The sequence below is a fragment of the Lactuca sativa genome, chromosome 5 (assembly GCF_002870075.4).
Source record: "Lactuca sativa cultivar Salinas chromosome 5, Lsat_Salinas_v11, whole genome shotgun sequence".
NCBI lineage: Eukaryota > Viridiplantae > Streptophyta > Magnoliopsida > Asterales > Asteraceae > Lactuca > Lactuca sativa.
In genome coordinates this window covers 237,200,638-237,222,099 of record NC_056627.2, presented here as the reverse complement: position 1 = coordinate 237,222,099, position 21,462 = coordinate 237,200,638, and the positions used below count along the sequence as shown (strand labels likewise).

Genomic DNA, 21,462 nt, shown 5'->3' with positions numbered 1-21,462 from the left:
TGATGTGCCCAGACTTGCCGCACTTGTAGCAGCCTGATGATCCCATCCTGCACGCCCCCTCGTGCGGCCTGCTGCATTTCCTGCAGCGGCTCGGTCCTGACTGGCCTTTCGGCCTACCATCTGATCCCTTGGGCTTCTTCCCCGAAGCCCCTCCTGCCTGTCCCTCCTCTAATTTCCGTTTCCGGATGTGCTCCAAATCTATCTCCCTCTCCCTCGCCCTAGTAATCATAGAGTCCAAGGTAGGGCAAGCCGAAAAGCTAAAATGCTCCCGGATGTTAGCTCGTAGCATATCGTGATAACGAGTCCTCCTCATATCCTCGTCACCAGCATATTGGGGCACCAACAAAGCCCTCTCCCGGAACTTGGCGGTGATCTCCGCCACAGTATCCGTCGTCTGTCTCATGTCCAGAAACTCCCTGGCCAGCTGCTGAAGCTCGACAGCCGACAAACTCTGCCCTGAACCTGGTCACAAAGTCCGACCAGGTCATAGCCTCGATAGCTGAGGCTCCCAACGAGTCACCCACAGACTCCCACCAATCCCGGGCTCGGTCCCGTAAACACCCTGCTGCATACCTTACCTTCGACCCCTCGAGGAAGAAGCTAGTCAACTGGGCAGACTCGATGTCTGCAATCCATCGCCTGGCAGCAATGGGGTCTTTCACCCCATGGAAATCCGACGCACCATTGCCCCTGAAGTCCTTGAAGGACAGTGTACGAGATCCCGACTGGCTAGATGCCAAATCACTCATGAATGTCCGCAGGCGATCCTCCATCAACTCCATGATCCATTCCTTGATCGACCCAAAGAGGATGGGGGTCGACTCAAGGATGCCTCTGGTGATCTCTGACGCGATGAACTCGCGTAGTCCCTCATCTACCGGCTCGGAACCTGATCCCGAACCTGACCCCTCTCCTGAACCGCCATCTACCGGCCTCGATCGAAGTACCACCATTCTACAACACATCACAACAATAATTAGAGATACTGATACTTCCTGAGGGATCACAACTACTTACAAGTTCCCTGGTCTTGTCTTGGCCTTCCTTGGTTCGGGTACGGATCCTCTGCTTTCAGTAGTACGGGCCCATACTACCTTCCACATCTATCCGTACCTTCTTCAAGGACTGCCTCGACTCCACCAGATCCCTTTCCCTAGTGTTGATCACTACTATACTCATCCCAGGCTCGCCCTAGGAAATCTCCGACTCTACTCGATCCAGTCCTCAGCTGCTGCAGACCTCCTTGTAATGCCAATTAGCCATCACCCGAATACCATCACACGCGACGAGACTCAGATAATCCTTCGAGTACCCGACTCATCCCTACAATGGTTGGACTCAAACAAGAGTTGCGCAGTAGGATCAAATCCGGTACTCTAAGATTATTCAACTCTGATCACATGTGACGTGACGTATTCGCCTAATGGCTAATTCCCATTGTGGCCGTAGACCCACCGCTACTGGAAGGTAACTCACCTCGAAGTAGCTGTTGATCTGAGCGGGAACTGACTGTCTACTGCTGCTGCTGCTGCTCCGGAAATCCTCCGGCTGCAATTCCCACAACATACTCAATCAAACACTGCTAACTGTCCTTGGGTAAAATGACCATTTTACCCCTGATCATGACCTAAGTCAAAATCAGAGTCAACTTTCAGTTGACCCGACTCGTCGAGTTGGCTTTCCAACTCGCCGAGTCCCTACCCAAACGTTTGCCCTGAATCCCGTTTCTACTCGTCGAGTTAGGCGTCGACTCGACGAGTTCTCCTTCTTAACTGATACTCAAGTCCTTCATCCTACTCGCCGAGTTGTATGAACAACTCGTCGAGTTCATCTTCATCCGATGAACACTTATGCCAAAACTCGCCAAGTTGTATGAACAACTCGCTGAGTCTGTTCTTGATCTAAGGTGATTGCCTTGAACTCGCCGAGTCAGGGCATTGACTCGCCGAGTACCTCCATAGATGAGTTCAGCTTCCGACTCACTGAGCCACACCCCATGACTCATTGCTCACTCGACACTACGAAAAGGGGACAAACTCGGAGACTCGCGAACAGACTCGCCGAGTCACATGAACGACTCACCGAGTCGTTGCCATGCACCCACTAAATACACAGATTTGCTCGATTCCAGTCCATGCCATTCACAGATCTGGACTTCTAGGACACGAATCACACGTAAAGTTTCCAGCTTTACGTGTAGATATTCACCAATATGTTCAAAATGCCTCAAAAGGGTAGATCTAGGGTGAACAAGCAACATGGGTCCATAAAGCTAACAGATCTGAGCTCCTGGAGATCAATCTTGCCTAGATCTAGAGGCCAATCAACTTATTACGAACCCTCAAGCATACACAATCTTGGAAATGGCTCAAAAAGGACTTTAATGGAGCTATAAGGGACAATAAGCTTAAAAACAGAGGGGAAACGAGCTATACCTTAGGGGAAACGTTGGAATGACACAGAGATGCTTGGCCTCCTTCTCCTCTTCTTTTTCCCTCAAAAACTTCAAGAATACCACAAAAACACTTCAAACTCACAAGAAAGCACGGCTAGAGAGAGATACAGGGCTCTGAGGGTGAATGGGGGCGAGGTTGGGGCGGATATGTTGTTTAAATAGGGTGCAAACCCCTGAAACTTAGGGTTTCATCCAACAGTTGTGACTCGCCGAGTCCAGGATATGGACTCGCCGAGTCGACAACTTAAACGTGTCCCGGGTCCCGCATCTACTCGGCGAGTCGGACCTATGATTCGCCGAGTCCAAGGCTAAAAGAAGAGAAATACTCAAATAAGATTTACGTACCAGGAACCAGGTGCTACAAAGTCATTCGAATTAAACATGATTTTTTTAACATAACTTAAACAAAATCTTAGAATTAAGTTAGAAAAACACATTAAAATCACAGTAAAATGCTTAATAATGTTTAATACTTCTCACAAGTTTGATAGAGTAAAAATATATAATTTTCAGTTTACATCAACATTAAATCTTGTTACATAACCAATTTGATGTTTCTTACTCATTATCAGCTACTAAAAGAATTAAGGATTTTGTCGGTCTGAATAACTAGATTTATTGAATCCTAATTCAGGTGATCAGCATGAATCGAACCAAAATCAAATATTGGGTTAAACTAAAACTAGAATTACTACATGGAAACACGAATTAAAAACCAAATCTAACTATTAATCACACAAAAAGTCGAAGTCTTTGCCATACTGAAAAACTAGGGTTTCAATACGAACATGGCTAAAAATGAATAAAACATTAAATATAACATCTGAAAAGTAAATCACTAAACTAAATAAAAAAACTGAACCATAGTCTTTGTATATTCGAAAGTCGCCAAAAAGCGTCGGAAATCACTAAAAAATGGTATGCAACAGCTAGGGTTTCGTCTGGAGGATCAGGTCGGTACTTATAGGAGAAGACATCATCATATAAGGCCTAAAATGTGGTACACATTCAATCTCAGGTGGGACATGGCACATGTCTCAAAGAAAAGGAAGTCTAGTGTGCTTAGCGTTTATACAAGAATTCCAAACTTTATCCTTTAATTTGCAGGAAAAATCTCTAAAAACATGACTTGGTATAGCTTTTATCCTAAATCATGACTCAACATCTTATGTCATAGCTCAACATCAACCGTTTCCATCATAGCATTCCTTGGCATCGCCACCAAGCCCATTTATTAGAGACCTCGTTTTCACTCACCCACTCTAATCAAGTTCCTCAAGTGTAACTCCTGCATAAAATAGAAGTCAGAGAGAAACTTTATAACATATTCCAAATCCCTGATAAGTCGACAACCGCAACTGAATTTTGGAATGTGCAAGACTCTTTCAACTTTGAATCCGTTTTGTAACATGTAACTTCCCTTTGCTTCCACGGGAACAAGATCTCAATTAGGTATCTTGATAAGGGTCTCCCAAATGTTACTTGTTCTACTTTTTAGTATTTCTTATTTACATGGTATGGGCTCAGTCGCACCCCCGAGTCAACAACCCATACATCATCGAGTTTAACCTTATCAACCATGTCGATTGTTGGGGTGACATTTAGCTTAATCCATTAGATAGTTATGATGTAGGACATTTTTAGTGTTGATTGTTGGGGTGGCATTGTCAGTGTCGTTTGAAAATGGAACGTGGACTCTGGTCGTTTGATCCTTTTCCAAAAGGTTTGAAGGAGGCGTCATTTTTAATGTTAATTGTTGGGGTGGCGTTGTTAGTTTCGTTTGAAAATAGAACGCGTACTCTGGTTGTTTGATCCTTTTCCAAAAGGTCTGAAGGAGTATAGTAATAGGGTGTAGTATTTGCATTCCTTTGTCTTTAGGCTAGTTATCGATGTATTTGTTTTGTTGTAGTAAATTCTCGGATTTGATCTTGGAACAATTATGAAACTCAAGTTTATTTCTATATTAGAAAATCGGGTCATTACATTAGAGCATCTCTCATTGAATGATTTTTAAAAGGTCAAATATAAATAATTAAAGTTATAGATAACATTCTGCTATGGGAGTGATGGGAGTGAATTTTCTTTTATTTAATAATATCAACCATTTATATTAGAGTAAATTATAAGAATGTTGCTTATGGTATAATGTAATTTGCATGTTTGGTCCCTAACATATATTTTTTAACTTGAACTGTCCTTATTATATGGTTTTATTGCATTGTTGGTCCCTAACAAAGATAAAAAGGACTATTATGCCCTTTCTATTTTATTTAATATTTCTTTTTATTGTTTTTACTTTAATAATATCATTAATTCGATGGGACCCACCTACCCTCCCCCACTTCTCCTACAAGAATGCTTGCAAACCCCATCTCATCGCCTTTTCATCTTTCCCCATCTAGTGAGACATTGTCTTCTAAGACGAGACTATAAAAAATGCATCCAAACTAGTTGAAGAAAAAAACTCTAAAGCACATACTCTATTGCAAACAAAACCCTGAAATGCAAACAAACTCTTATACAGAAAATCAATCCAAACCAATTGCAAAAAAATTAAAAGATGCAAATCTACATCTACACTAGAAACAAGAGTAGTCTGATGGAAAATCGATTCAACAAACCAGATTTTTCAAACCATTAACAATTCGATGTAAAATCAAGATCTAGTCCAGATGGATGCAAGAACAGCCTGATACCAAAAAAAAAAAAAAAAAAAAAAAAAAAAAAAAAAAGCTTCGACTTCCTATTTTGATTCATCAAACCTAAAAACAATCTAAGGATAAAGAATGAGAAAGGTGGCGCCAGTTTTCTTCCGGTAAGCCTCGCCTTCTCCGCAACTTCCCAATTTGCATTTTTCCGGTGATGTTGGTGGAGGTTGTAGAGAAAGGTGGGTGTTTTGCAACAAACTCGCCATTTATGCTTGATTTTTATAGAAAAGTGAGCTTTCAAGGTCAGGTGAGTGTGAGTAGCTATGGTCCACTGAACCCTTTAGCATCGGCGACCTTGAATGCAATGAATCTCCATCATCTCCGACTGTTTAATTTGACGAAGCCCCAACTTTCTTTGCAATCGCCAAACTTGTAAACACATTAATCGATCACTTTCTTTACTTCATTTTGGTAGCGGTAAGTGGCGTCACTAGAAATAGCAGTAGTCTTTAAGAAACTCCCCACCCATCGACTTCTGGAAACCATATCTAAAACCAGAGGTGATTTCGATCATATAGACTACTTAAATCTAATGGTTGCCCTTTCACGTGATTTGATTCCAACCACTCATATCTAGAATCATCAAGTTCTTGAATCCCCTATTTTCATCCCCCACGTCTGTAATTGTGAAGGAAAGGAGGAGAGTGGTGGAGGATGTTGTCTGCAACCACTTTGCCCCACTTCACTAATGATTACCGATGATGCATATGGTCGTGGTGATGTAGGTGGAAGAGGAGATGGTGACGACGTTAATTTCCGACGATGTGCCACTCCAACGATATCAACTTCCAACCATGGTATTCGTCGATGAGAAAGAGGAGAACAACATTAAAGATGATAATAGTTGGTGGAAAGCGAAAGACATTGCAAGTTAGGGTTGGGGGAAGAGTTAACGTGGTGGATAGGATCCATACATTTTAATTTCGTTTTTTAAAATAATTTTATTCAATAAAATACGAAAAAGATTACATTAAGGGTAATTTAGACATTTTAAGTCGGTTAGGAACTAAACGCAAAACAAAATCAAATAATATGGATGGTCTGAGTTAAAAAAAAAAGTTAGAGATCAAATACTCAAATTAACCCAAACCAAAATGACTATTTGCAATTTACAATTAACCATCTTTATTCTACTTTACTCCCCCTTATTATATTTATCCTTTAACACATTATAATTTTATGATATATTATTTTTCTTTTTTGCATTGTCTCCGATGTAAATATCAAAATGATCTTATATGGACTCTAGATTTATTAATATTTATTTTAATTTTGTATATTGTAATATAATGATTTTTATTTAATTCCATTAAGAACTTTGTAATTTTATAACATTACATATGCTAGAAAATAGCATATTAGATGAGGACGATTTATAAAATATTTCAAAAAAAAATTAGTGTAAATTAGTTGATTTCATAAACAAAAAAAAAATGCTTTTAGAAGTGGCTAATATTAGCTTAGAGAATATTTAAGTTGACATTTTGTTTGATATATTTAATGGAAAGATGGTGTAGCAAATAAAAAAAAAAAAAGCTATCCACGAGGTCAATGATCGGATATTTTCTTAATTTTATACTTTTATGGATACTCTTATTTTTACATGACAATATTACCCTCTTACTTTTAGATGACAATATTGCCCTTGAAATCATATGATTTAAATCAGATCCGTTTATTTTCAAATATATAAATCTTGCATCAATCAAAGCATCTTTCCATTTAGTTCTATAGTGTAGAGAATCGTTGTGTTGCTCATCTCAATTACCAACTTGTAATAAAAAAAAAAGTAAAAAAAAAATAAAATAAAAAAATAAAAACTGTAGATCATATTAGTGTTCTAATATTAAGAGTAAAAGAGTTATTTGATAGTTGTTGATTGAATCATATATGATCGAGTCGACGTCTAATTTAGTAAATACTCATTCGTCCGGAACCTGACCGATTAAGAGGCATTTTAGAGGAGTCATGACCGAGTCACGAGTTAGAATCTTCTAAGTATCGCATCAAACAATCTCAATTTAACCAAGTCAAACCCAACCTCTTACCAAATCTCATAAGAGGCATATGAAACAACCCCTAAGAGTTAAACAAAAGAAAGGCATTGACTACCTGTCTTGATTTCATATACAAATTTTACCTGTTTGAGAAAAAAAAATCAAAATTAGCAAAATAAATAAATAAATCTAAGAACATCAAAATTCTACAAAAGTTCAAAATAGGTAGACCTAAAGTTACCCACTTTTGGAAATACCAACATTTTGTGTATTTTTGTGACATCAACATTCACAAATTAACAACTTAAAAGATTCATTACATAATTTCTTTTGACAATAAACAATTCAAAAAAGTTGTATATACTTCCAAAATACGGATACTTATAATAAAACATACCATCATAAGCTGCATAACGATCGTTGAATATCAAAAACTTGAATATCAAACTGCATACATAAACTTATGTAAAAAACCTACATCATAAAACCAAAATAGCCCGATTAACATATCACATCATACGAATATATTAAGTACACAAGAGGGTAATGATTAGCTGTTTTCAACAGATCTTATTTTGTGTGTGCCACGTCATCCAACACCAACAGAGAAGGTGGCACACCCAGCAATACAAGCTTCCAACTTTTGGGCCTGGAAAACCAATGGGAAGCATCAATAATATCAACACCCAAAAAAAAAAAAGTTACAAGAACAAACAAACCCGATAAAATACACATCAAATAAGGAAAGAGTTTACTAAACATTTCATAACATGGCAATAAATGCTTTTTTTTTTACAATTATGTGAGGCATTCAATAAAGAATGTTTTGTTTTTTTCTTTTTTTTTTTCATGTCATCTATTACGAATACTACTTGAAGAAGAAATTAAGTTTTTAAGATGAATCAAATGCTCATCATTTGATATATGGAGCGACATACGAAGATTTGTTACCATTGATTCTTTTTCCCAACTTAATGGTCCTGACGCATGTAACGCCTCAATAGTACGCCTATACGCCTTCAACTCTAACCTATGTATCTCTTCCCCCAATCTCAACTTCTTTTTATTATCCCCAAAATACCCTCCTTCACAAACAGACTCCCCATCATCACTATCATCAATATCACCTTCTTTTATATTCTGATGAAATTTATCATCAACACTGCAACTACCAACAGAACTAGTAACACTAACACTATCATTAGTGTACCTTTGCTTCTTGTTGTGGTTTCCAATCACAACCCATTTGTTATTCTGCCATGATTGGCGTACACGGAGTTCTGATTTTCTTGCTTTGATCTCGATAAAAGATCCGACTAATCTTACTTGAAATAAGTTCAAATTGAATGATTTGGAAACGATTGCCATCTTCCATGAAAGATTGTGAAACACTTCCACTACATCACCAGGGTAGTGTTCTGAAATTTCAACTGTGGGAGGACATGGTCTGATGAATTTTCTTGATATGTGTTCTTCTTCTTCTTCTTGTTGTTGGTTTCCATGGTAGACATCGTATCTGACTGTGTATTTGTGTTTATTGTGGGAAACTATTTGAGCATAACGCCATGAATGGGAAGGAGCTTTGTCTGTGTTCAGGACTTCCACTATACTTCCTTTTTTGTATTTCATGATGCAGAAGTTTTGGTTTCTCAGAATCTGTTCAATTGGGAATTTGAAGAGTAAGTAAAATATCATTATGTGATTATAAAGTACAAAAACAGAAACATAATCAAACAACAAAAGTTCTTCATATTCTTCCACTACAAAAAGAATTCGAAATCTTGATAAAGAAATCTATTAAACCGGTGTTTGTATGTGCTTTTTATAAACAAACACACATACAGAAATATAACAGACACTCCTTGCGTTTTACATACGTAATCGTGTTGACGTGATCTCGAAAACGAAAAGGAAAAGCACGAACATAATAACGAACTCTAAATCGCTAATCAACATCAAATGCCATTGCAATTTCGCAGAAAGAAAGTAAAATCAAGCAGAAAATAATCAAGAAGATGAAGCTAATAACTAACAAATCAATAACAATCATTCAACCGAACATTAAAGATTATCTAACATCGATGTCGGTCGAAATCCTAAAATTAAAGAAAGCAGATAACAGATTGATGAATGAAATCACTAACCTTTTGAAATCGAGAAGTTCGATTTCAGATTCTTGATCGGAGTTGTGTTTTTAATTTGTTGGAGGAAACAAAAGGAGGTTTCCAACTGCACAAGAATTATGAAGGAAGAATACCTTGTTGAGGAAATTGGTATTCTTGTTATTATACGCTTTTTCATGTATACTACGCATCTTCCTCTCCTTTGTGCTTTTATATTTTGTTTTTACCCTTTTGGGCCGATTTAGAATATTAAACAAAACATAAATGGAAAGTGATGATACTATATTTTCCTTCTTTATACGTTGGATTTTTGTAAACACGAGATGTACGATTGTACGTGACTTTTTATTTTAAAATCATATGCAAATATGTTAAATTTAGAGGTGAGTATGGGACGGTTTGGTTCGGTTATTGGTTAAAATCAAACCATAAACATTATGATTGGTTAATGTATTTTGGTAACCATTGGTTATAGTTAATATTGGTTATGGTTAATGGTTGTTATCGGTTAATGGTTAATATTGGTTAACCATAATGTTTAAAATAATATAAATGACGAAATTATATTGGCATAAAAATGAAAAATAGAATACCAAAAAATCTTTGATGTCAATGTTTGTAAATTAGCTTATACTAATAGAATAAAATGTGTACGGTTAATACTTAGAGTGAGATAACACATAGCCACATTCAAAATCAAAAACATTCATAAAAATATAAAACATTAAAAAAAATGACATTAATAATTTCATATATTGATAATTGATATTAATATTAAAATAAAGTCAAACATTCATACACGTTCAATACGATTAAATCAAAAACTATAAAATAAAAGAGTCAAACATTCATATTATGTGTTATTGGATAAAAAAAGACAATCATTCATATACATTCAATGTGATTAAGTCAAAAACAGTAAATAAAAAAAGCCAAAATTTTAAAAAAAAAAAAAAAAAAAAAAAAAAAAATACATTCTTAATATCACAAAGTAAAGAAGAACCAAAAACTTAACTTACCTAGAAGTCTTGATTATAAAGTCAAAAAATCCTTCGAATATGACTATCAAGTCAAAACAATCTTTGATTAGAATTAATGGTGTGAGAAGCCTTTGATTACAATTATGAGTGTGCAGATTAAACTAATTGTAAATAATGTTTACAAATTGTAGAATTAGTCGATTATAAATTACAACATTAATCAATAATCTAACTCAATGCATGATTGGAAGATTGTGTGTGTCTACGTGATCAGCCTTTGATAGTTTGATTGCTCGTTCGTCTCCTGATAAGTGAGGATTGATGGATTATATTTTCAATATGGATCTTAAATAAGTTTGACTATATTATTTTATATATAATCTATAATTTTTATATATTAAAATATAAGTTTGGGGTTCGGTTAATAATGGTTCGGTTAAACTATAAAACCATAACCGAATCGTTAGTTATCGGTTAACAAAAATTAGAAACTGAACCAACAGTTTTTAAAATGGTTCGGTTATTATGGTTCGGTTATATCGGTTAATTTGGTTTTGGTTCAGTTTTTCGGTTATTATCTAGTTAAATTAGAGTAAATCACAACTTTTGTTCAACGTGATAGGTTGATGTTGTTCAATTTGCAAGTTCAATTTAATAAAAAATATTATTCACTAATGACCATTGAGTGTTTTTATATCATCGTACAATTTTAGTTTTTCAAACTTTAAGAAAACAATCAACAATCCGTCAAAAATAAAAAAAAAATAAAAAAAAAAAAAGCTTTGAAAATTTTGATTTATACAAATCATAATAAAGTGTAATACAAACCATAACAAATACATGAATAGTAATAATAAATTTTAATACATATGAGATGGTTATATATATATATATATATATATATATATATATATATATATATATATATATATATATATATATATATATATATATATATATATATTGAATTGGTTGGTATGGTATTAGCGTGGTATTGAAACCTTTGTACCACTATCATACCATGACTTTGCGATTGATCTATTACCAACCAAATATCTTGTTGGTTACCAATATTATTGATTCGCTTGGTAACATATTGGTTGGTTTTTATAATACATATTTGTCAGTCTTAATTACTGCAAAGTTTGTGTGTGTGCAATTATATGAAAAAATAACTACAGAAAAAAAAAAAAAATACATGTTGCCGGCTTATGCACTTGATTATATTATTATATATCTCATCTCATGCATCACTTAATTGACCAAGTGTTTCTCCGTTATGACAAAAATCTACGTCTAAATGATTAATGAGATTTCAACAAAGTGCTTCTTATGATTACAAAAAATATTTTTTTACACGTTGATAATTTTTATCTTTCGAATTTAAGTATGATTACAAAAAAAAAAAAAAAAAAATACATACATATATTAAAAAATAATAATATAATCTTTTAGTAAGCTGATTTTGAAGGTTGTATATATTTTAATGCACTTCAATCTACTTTCAACCCACTTTCAACTAAGCTATTTGATTTTATCTATTTAATCCGTTGGAGATACTATACAACCAAAGTTGACCCGTTTCATCTTTATCTAAAATTGTTTATTTAAAGTAATTTATGTATTTTTGGTAAAATTGCTTATATAGTAACAAAAACTGAATTGAGGAAAAAAATGTTTGTAATATCAATACAGTACTAAAACACAATTTTGATAAGTTAATTTTCAATATACATAAATTTTGCTTATAAATGAAATAAATTTAAAAAAAAAAAAAAAAAAAAAAAAAAAAAAAAAAAAAAGCATCCTTATATATTACTGACGAAGAAAAATTAAAAACGGCATTGTTGACATATATATGAAACAAAACCACAATAAAATAAAAAACACTTTTAACTAATATTTTTTTATGTTTTTTCATCCAAATATTTAAAATAAAACCGCAATAAGATAAAAGCATTTTAATCATTTTTTATGTTTTCTATCCAAATATTTAAAACAAAACCGCAATAAAATCAAAAACACTTTAAGTAATCATTTTTTATGTTTTTTTTATCCAAATATTTAAAACAAAACCGCAATAAGATTAAAAAAAAAAAACACTTTAAGTAAGCAAAATCCCAAACACCCATTCAATCTCTTAGAGATATTATTTAGCCAAAACCTACCATTTCCAATAAAAACGAATCAAAATTGCCAACTTTATAGTCTTTTATATAGTCATTCATAAATTTTATGTTTTAACACGTATATTTGTATATCAATATCCAAAATCCACATGTTAGAACACACAAAATGTCAACACAACGTTTTTTAAACCATGACTTATGATTGAAATGCTTGTTATGATGTTATCATACTTTTTGCGTTTACTCCCTTTGTTCAACAATATAAAGCCTCAAAGCAACTTACTTTCACATTTAAAAATAAAACATCGTTTTTGTTTTGTATAACATAATATATCATAAAATCCAATAATACTCCTCATTACATATAAGAATCCATAAGTAAAGTCTTTCACGACTTTTCTTACTCTAGAAATACTCTGTTACCACTTTTCTTGCTATGAAGACATTATGATTTACAATTTTACATTGTAATATTGTTGTCTTTGAGTTCATCAGTCGGATAAGAAAAGAACCAAAGAATAAAACCACAAAGAAGCAAAACAAGTGGGATGAGATGAATAGTGTTTTCCCTTGATGAGTTATAGTGTTCCTTGGTTCCATTTGGAGAGATTGGATTATACACGGGTAAGTCATCATCCGGTGGTGGTTTGGATAGCTTCCCTGGCGGCAATAGGTTGAGGAAATACTCATCGGAGGTGCGGAACGTGGTGGCTGATGATGATCTATGCATTCTTTATAAGATTCAAGAAAGAACAAAAATGACTAGGTTTTGTAGAGATCTTTAGAAAGTGTTGAAAAATTAAAGATGGGTTTTTGAAGATTTTATAGATGAGTTAGTTTTTTTTAACATTCATCACCTTTGCTTCATCCTAAAGAGTAGGGTAGGGGTTGACTTTTGAAATTGAAGAGGGGAAAGGATTGGAAATGTAGTCTTGTTAAAGCATCTTCATGTGTAATCAAAGTCATATGCATGTGGCTTAATAAAATACCCTAATTTAAAAATCTTAAAAAAATCAACAATTTTGGTAACCACATGCAAAATATAGTTGAATAACTCTGAACAGAACAGAACAAGTCGTACTGCATTTTCGTCCCTCACAAAAAATGTGATAAGATTAAGGACATGACGTTCGATTTCACATTTATGCAAAAGACAAAAATGCCCTCATCATCCTCATTAGTGAAAAAAATAACCCTAAAAAACTAACAAAAAAATACAATGCAATTACGTAGCAAAAACATTTAACGCTTACAACGAATTATGGTTTTTAAACGACAAAATCAAGAAACGAACCAAATAGCATACAACATAAATTACATGAAAAGAGACGAAACTTTCATGCTTTTGAAATGTCAATTGACATTGTGTCATTGAGACCTTAGCTTCATTCGATATAGAATTTGTTATTGACAGGTGTCAACATCTTACCGGATGACAATTTAATTTGATATCCAAGATCAACTTTCATCAAACGATGGTTTTCTTCAGAACGACTCATTGTAAAATTGATTTGGATATCATCCTTTTCGTTCACACGGACAGGTGGATGCAAAAGAAACACCTGTAAATAATGCAAGAAATAGCAACATACTTTCATTCATCTATTTATCATAACAAATATCACAAAATAATAATAATAATAATAATAATAATAATAATAATAAACTTTAATATTTATCATTACTAACCTGTTGTCCCCAATGTGTGCCATCATCTACACTAGGAGATGTTGTTAACTCAACCTCACACTCAGCTGGATCTTCCTCTCTTCCCTATTTCAATAATAATTATAATAACAATAAATAATAATAATAAGAAACTAAAAACAACAATAATATTAATATAATAATATTAACATACTTTAAAATGAACATCGAACCAGCCACCAAAGCCACAAAGCCTAGTGTCCTCTTTAACAATTGTTGATGAAACAATTGCTTGAACTTTGAGTATTTCTTCAACAGTTACTTTTAAACAATCAATCTCCTTTAAAATAGTAGGAGTTCCCACTACTTGATTTGGATGAAGACTATTCCAAAGGGAATTCTACACATTAAAATAGAAAAAGTAAATGGTTTGATTTAAAAAAAGTATATACAAATACAAATTACAAATTACAAACAAGTTTTAATCAAACGAAACCTGTAAATAATACTTCTTTTGCTCTTCAGAAAAGGGTTTTGTCAAAACACTCATATCAACACCATAATAAGATTTAGTGTCATTAACAAAACCATGCCAATCATCCATACATCCTTCATAATCACTCATTTTATGATCTGATAATCCTGATCTTATAGGTGCCAACCACATTCGCGCATGACTAGGATACCTATAAAAACAATTTAAATAAATAATTAAAAACTTATTCAAGTCGAAATATTTAAAAAATATATATATATAATTACTTACATAACTCCAGTTGGTTTTAGCCAACGATCACGAGCACAGATAACAGAGTCAAACATGGATTCGCGAAGGAGAAAGTATCCCATCCACTCAGAGATGATTACATCAACTGTTGATTACTTTTTATTATGAGAAAAGGGTAGAATTGGAAATAATGGGTGTTGAATTAGATGTTTTTGAAACAAACCTTTTTCAGGCAATGTTATATCTTCTATTGAACCTTCGATGACTTCAACAATACCATGGAGGTTGTTTGCTTTAACAAGCTCACGAGCATGATCTGCCATTTTTGTAGCTTCAACTGCATACACTTTCTTTGCACCTGCTTGAGCTGACCAAATTGCTAAAATGCCACTCCCTGTTCCTACATCCAACACAGTCTTCACCATGGAATCAACAGTTTAGTTTTGGTGTTTCAGTGAGCTTATAAAGGAATTGATATTCAAGATTCTGAATTGCTACCCGATCATATATAATTTCAAGATATGAATCCTAGCAAGGTTTTTTGAACCTTGTCCCCAAAAGGACGTGAATGTTATGTTTCATAAGATTAATTGTATACAACTTCGATACATTAACATCTAGAATTGTATACAGCTTAGATTCAAAAAGTCTAAGATTTAACTGTACTTCTTCTGGAATGAAGAGATTGGTGATTAGTGAAACAAGAAAAGCTTACTCGAAGCAGAACAACAGACAATAAGTTCTATTTGTGCATAATAGAAAGCAAATAAGTACTTCATTCGTCAAAATTGCATCGCGTGGCATGATTCTAAAGCATGAGAAGACGATTATTTAAACGCGTTGAATGCAATAATGACGATATGAGAACTGCGCAACACAATTTAATATGAAACACTTAAAAGAATATATATAGACACAAAGATACTAACTTTTCCGATGAAGTGGTGTTTGTTCTTGAAAACAGAGTTGTAATAAGCGTCCATTCGAACACGGTCGGAGAGCATTTCTTTCTGGTGGTAGAGAAAGGCGTATGTGCAGAAATAATTGGCGAAATCGACTCCCTTGTCGACGGAAACGCTGCCATTGCTGGTGGATGTATCCATATCAACGGCGCCACCGTTAGCTGCACTTCCCATTTGTTTAAGGTCCGGTTGCGGAATTATGGAGGGAGAGAAAGAGACAGCGATTGGAAAATTGTTGAAAGAGGGAAGATGTATATGTGATTCTTCATATTAGGGCACAAGGGTGTAGGCCCACTGCCACGTCAGCCCTTCGTTTCGTTCAATTTGACGCCTAATATTTACGTAACCAGAATTACTAATATTTATGTAATAAAATGTATTAAAAAAAAAAAAAAAAAAAACATCAAAGCTAGGGTTTTGCCAATTAAATAACACCGCAATAAATTTTATGTTTTGTCTTGATTTAATCACTATTATTTTTTTTGTTTTTGTATAACAGATTATTCAATTTTAAATTTACTTGTTAAATAGAGATGCAACTCAAAAGTTATAGGTTACTAGGTGAAATTGGAGTTGGTTTGTCCACTTAGAATCCAAATAGATAATTCTTTAATTTCAAATCTAGTTTTTTTTTAATAAATATTTCCTAGAAATCGTAGTTCTTCAAAATTTGCTCCTATAGAAAAATTTCTAATTGTCGATGTCATCTTTTTCACCCAAACTTCATTTGAGGGTTGTGATCAAGAACGATCGATTATCACTGTCTCTTCCAAAACCCTAACAATCCCCTCTTTGGCTTATTAGGAAATTGGAATAGAATATACAACACATGGTCAGGCTTCATTCAATCGATTATACAACACATGGTCGGTGCTTTTGTCTTCGTGTTATTGTATTTCACTACAAATATTCTGTTTACGAACCCTAATCGGATAGCACTAGAGATTTTACATGAACACAGTTGGAAGAATAGGGATGTAGAGATTTGGTTCCAGCAGAGGACATCAACATCAACGTTAATACTCCCCATCTGATAACTTCATCGACACTAATTTCAACAATAGATGGCTTCACAGCTAGACTTCATCATCTCTACTCCTCTTTCAATATTTTTTTCGATATAGTTAGTGAGAAAATCATTTCAACAAATATGATAGGTATTCAACGAATCTGTAACACCCGAATCGTAGGTAAATTCTTTTAAAGCTAATTTGTATGTTTCAATTTTTTATAAGAATGTCGTACGTAGGGCATAACCAAGTGTTACGTGGGGCGTAGTTCATTAAACGTGGTATCGGGGTCTCTCTTGAGTATGCAGGGCGTAGCTAGAGTACGTCGGGCGTACTCATGGAGAATGCAAACCCTAATTTTAGGGTCTTGGAACCTATAAAACCTCATTATCTCCCTTGAGGTTGGCCTTATCCTCATCCCCCATCCTCTGAAGCAGTCCCCTCAAAACCCTAACCCCATTTGTGAGATTCTTCAGTCCTTTAAGTGATTTGGTGTGTTTTTGGTGCATACTAAAGAAGAATGAGCTCATTAGAGAAGTGTTGGTTGGCTTGAAGCTTGTATATCCAGATTCTACTCTTCTTCAGCATCTTCCAGAAGGTATAAAGACTCAACATTTATGATTCATTGCTTAGATCTAGTTTAGCTTAGGGTTTTGGCAAATTTTGGTCCCTTGGGTTGATTCTTGTGCGTAAAATCTACTTCAGAAGCTTAGGTTAGCATTTCACTACAAATAAAATGATGTTTAGTGGCACGGAAAAAGTGCCACTAAAAACCAAAAAAAATGTCACTAAAGACCCTCTCGGCCATCAGCGACACAAAAAAAATGTCACTAAAAACACTGCCACTAAAGGCTTTTAGTGGCACTTTTTGATTGTGTCGTTATAGTCCTTGTAGGATTTAGTGACACTTTTTTTTATGCCACTAAAGCTCTTTTAGGTTATGTGGCACTATATATATATATATATATATATATATATATATATATATATATATATATATATATATATATATATATATATATATATATATATATATATATATATTAGTTCCAATTTTTTCTAAAAAAATAATGGAATATAAAATAATAATTAAAATATGACAACACAAAGAGAGAAAGTATGGTGGTGGTGGTATTTGTGTTCCTTTTTTCTTGCTTGGAGGCTAGCCTAAAATTAGAGTTAACCAACCAAATATCAAGCATGATGTATACTGAAGCTACAATGATCATTTAAGCTACAAAAATTAGAGTTAACCAACCAAATAATCTACTACCACGTGAAACATTTATGCTACAATGCTATAGAAACCATATAATTTCTGATTTCAATAGTTCGTTTGATCCTAGTTTAACTTCATTAAAATATGAATAATATAACTTTGGTAATTTTGATAGGATTTAAATATGCAAAACCTGGCTGCCAGTGATCATGTTTTAGCATAAACTTATTATTTGTTTCTATGACTTCTTTTTTTAGAGTATTACATTTTTTTAGAAATTTATCCAAACATAATAGTGTACTTTTCACAGCATGATGCCTTTATACGAGACAAATTAAATGTACAATGAAGTTATCGTTTCCTATATTTTCTAAATAATGATGTATTAGAAAGAAAGAAATAATAATATTGTAACACCCCGTTTATTAAATAGATAAATTAATATGAATAGTTTTCCTAAAATCCATAATTTTTAGTGGGGTGTTGGCTTTTGGGAGCCAAAGGTTACAATTTTAGAAGTCGGGGGTTAAATTGTAAGTTTCGGATTAGTTTCGTAAACATTTTTGAAGGCATGGACTAATTGGTGAATTGTTGGGACTCAAATTGAAGAGATTTTGTAAGCTTAGGGGTTGGATGGTAATATATGGACTTAATTTGAGAACAATTTATAGAAGAGGGGTTGATTAGTAAATTTCGGACTTTATTTGTAAGGGATTTCAGAAGATGGGGTTAAAAGGGTAAATATTGGAGTGGATTGGAAATGATTTTAGAAGGGAGGGACCATAGCTGTTATTATGGAAATATCTTTGAAGGAACCGTGTATTTAAACCATGTAAACCCTAACCCTAAGGCATAACCCCCCCCCCCCCAGCCATCACCTTCACCTTCCACTCCTTCCGGTTCCGCCACCTTGTGCCCCATCCTTTCCTCCACCAACGCACAGCCACCGTGAAGACAGAAAACGTTGTGCCTTTCCGTTGAAGATGCGAGCCACCATTGCCAACCGTGGATGCCGGCGAGACGTGGCACTGTCGTGTCTTCCTTGCTCACAGATGCCGTCACCACTTCACTCGTCGGGACGACACAGCCGCTGTCGCCGTGTTGTTTCAAGCCACCAGCGAAGTGGTGAAATGAATGGATCGACCGCCAGCTGTCGTGGGTTTCCATTCCACCGCCCTTCACTCTGGTTGTCATGCGCCACCGCAAGGGTGGAGGTAGTTAATTAGATGAATCTCCAGCGTGCACTCACGTGTGTTGACTTGTTACTGGGCAGAAGACCAAGAGAAACCGTCGCCACCACCGTGAGGTGGTGGCTGTCATTGCAAAAATTGCTAACGTTGCCGCCTCTCCGTGGTTTTGTCGCCGCCAAACGCCACCAGGTGGGTGGTTGTGTTACTGTTCCGGGAATGGAGTAATTGTGTGTGTGTTAGTTAGTGTGTGTGTGTGTGTGTGTGTTTATTTTGGATTAAGTATTGTAATTATAATTAGCATATAATAATGAAAAGAACCATAACCACCATCGTAAGGTGGTGGCCGCCACCGTGAGCTGCCGTTGACCACCACTACCCGAGGTGGTAATGGGTGGTGCCCCACTAGCAAAACCCTAATGGACATTACTACAAAGGGACCTAATCTAGGATTTTTCCTCGGGATGGACATTACTACAAAGGGGTTTCCTCGGAAATAGATGTCCTAAAGACAACCATGAGGGGGATAGAGTACACCGGTGAACACATCGTTCACAACACCTACATGTTATGAATCTGCCAGCGTTCCACTGGACAGTCTAGAAAGAGTATGTGGTCGTCATCCATACTCCGGTAGATGACTAGAATAACAACATCAACATCAAGGTCTCTCATCATTTTATTTCATCACACAACAACTATCTACCCATGTTCTACCCAAAAATATTAGTATATAAAAATATATACATTTATATACAGCTTAAAACCTGTACAAATCATTCATTCAACAATTATTTCAAATAAGCAAATAATATACAAACACATAACACGTATTTTGTAGAGAATACTTCGTATCTATGTGTTAGAAGAAAAAGGAATATACACTCACTTGATCAGAAGATGATCGGAGAGTACTACAACTCTAAGAGCAGTATTCTTCGGTGAAACCGGGATGCTTTCTTGAAAATCGGGCTTCTCGCGAGCAAAGTTTCGGCTCGGAAATTTTACTTCTCGGGATCCTTGGGGCTTCGGGACTTGCTTCGGGTCTCGGGAATGATACCGGGGCTTCGGGGGTATAAATTGCACGTAAAGCAATGTAATATGGGAGAGAGGAAAGGAATTAAGCAACAAAACTCAGCTGGCCTTCAACTTCTATTTATAGGCCTATTTTCTGTACTCACGTCGTGAGCTCAGTAGGTTACTGCGTTCATCATTCGTCCACTTGCTCTGGAGGGTGTCTAGTCCGTGCTCACGTCGTGAGCACTATGCTCACCTCGTGAGCTCTGACACAACCTCGAATTTTGTGTTCCGAACTTTAGAAATTCATATCTCTCGCATACGAGCTCCATTTTCGACATTCTTTATATCCACGCGTAGGTGAGATTATGCTCTACAACTCTTGTTTAAACTCAGTCGACTAATTTTGACTCTAACATTTATTATATTATTTTAGTAGGCCGGGACAGGAAAACTCTGTTACGAATTCACAACTCTTTCATCTGACGTCTGTTTTCATCTGTTTTTTTTTACCGTTGGGCTACTATCGAAGAGATATTCGATTCTCGTTTAGATTGTTTCGGCTAGAAATCACTCGATCTCATATTCGAACTTTGGGTTGCATACCGCTAAGTCGAAACTTCGAAAAATCATAACTTACTCATACAAAGTCAGATTTAGACGTCCTTTTTATGCACATTCTCGGTTTAACTTATTCTACGACTTTCGTTTAGATCACTAAGGCTAGATATCACTCTATTTTAAATTCATATTTTACGTCATACAGCATCGTGCCGGTTCTGTCTCGAAACTTCGACAGGTCATAACTTCTTCGTTATAACTTGGATTTCAGTATTCTTTATATATTCGGAAACCTTGTCACGACCACTACGCCTTCATGTATCAATATCAGTTTTATCTGAGATTTTATTTTTACGCTTATTTTTATTCTTAATTGAATTAAGCCACACAATTAAGCATAAAACAGATAATACTCAAATAATACATTCTTATTATTTCAAAATGGGTTATAAAGGTTATCTGCCATTTAATTTTGGCTCATTATTAGACTTTGGGCTTTTGGATTGGGCCTTAGGCTTGAGTCAAGCTAAGTTAAGGGTAAAGTAGTCTTTTACCCAAAGCATGGATTTATGGATATGTGTTAGAACCCAATTATTAATTGGGTGATATTTTGATGTTGACAGATTCGGGAATCTGTCATCCAGCAGTGTAGCACCTGGTTCCTGGTACGTAAATCTTATTTGAGTATTCTCCTTCTTTTTTCCTTGGACTCGGCGAGTCATAGGTCCGACTCGCCAAGT

At 35.0% G+C, this 21,462-nt stretch overlaps 2 protein-coding genes across 5 annotated transcripts; both read right to left on the bottom strand.

The window, feature by feature from the left end:
* Positions 1-6,969: 6,969 nt before the first annotated feature.
* LOC111887207 (DUF724 domain-containing protein 1) lies at positions 6,970-9,486 on the bottom strand. 4 transcript variants are annotated; one of them, XR_008232437.1, is made up of 5 exons: positions 9,305-9,484; positions 8,112-8,816; positions 7,716-7,809; positions 7,558-7,634; positions 6,970-7,303 (listed from the first exon to the last, which is right to left on the bottom strand). XR_008232437.1 is itself a non-coding variant. In XM_052771522.1 (3 exons), the coding sequence occupies exons 2-3, from the start codon at positions 8,787-8,789 to the stop codon at positions 7,750-7,752; spliced, it is 738 nt and encodes a 245-aa protein (XP_052627482.1). In that variant the 5' UTR covers positions 8,790-8,816; positions 9,305-9,483; the 3' UTR covers positions 7,557-7,749. The 4 variants fall into 4 exon arrangements, 2 of the variants coding, with proteins under 2 accessions (XP_052627482.1, XP_023739133.1); XR_008232436.1 differs by having other exon boundaries at positions 7,558-7,809; positions 9,305-9,483; XM_052771522.1 differs by lacking the exon at positions 6,970-7,303 and having other exon boundaries at positions 7,557-7,809; positions 9,305-9,483.
* A 4,110-nt stretch (positions 9,487-13,596) lies between these two features.
* LOC111887201 (protein arginine N-methyltransferase PRMT10) lies at positions 13,597-15,978 on the bottom strand. The gene is made up of 7 exons (XM_023883355.3): positions 15,696-15,978; positions 14,990-15,182; positions 14,806-14,911; positions 14,536-14,725; positions 14,254-14,439; positions 14,082-14,165; positions 13,597-13,954 (listed from the first exon to the last, which is right to left on the bottom strand). Exons 1-7 carry the CDS (start codon positions 15,900-15,902, stop codon positions 13,778-13,780), a joined length of 1,143 nt encoding a protein of 380 aa, XP_023739123.1. The 5' UTR covers positions 15,903-15,978; the 3' UTR covers positions 13,597-13,777.
* Positions 15,979-21,462: the final 5,484 nt, after the last annotated feature.

Coding starts and splice junctions, on each gene's coding strand:
- LOC111887207 (XM_023883365.3), bottom strand. CDS start 8,789: ATGAAATACAAAAAAGGAAGTATAGTGGAAGTCCTGAACACAGACAAA.
- LOC111887201 (XM_023883355.3), bottom strand. CDS start 15,902: ATGGGAAGTGCAGCTAACGGTGGCGCCGTTGATATGGATACATCCACC. Junction 14,726..14,805: donor CTAAAACCAACTGGAGTTAT/GTAAGTAATTAT, acceptor TTGTTTTTATAG/GTATCCTAGTCATGCGCGAA. Junction 13,955..14,081: donor GCACACATTGGGGACAACAG/GTTAGTAATGAT, acceptor CATTATTTACAG/GTGTTTCTTTTGCATCCACC.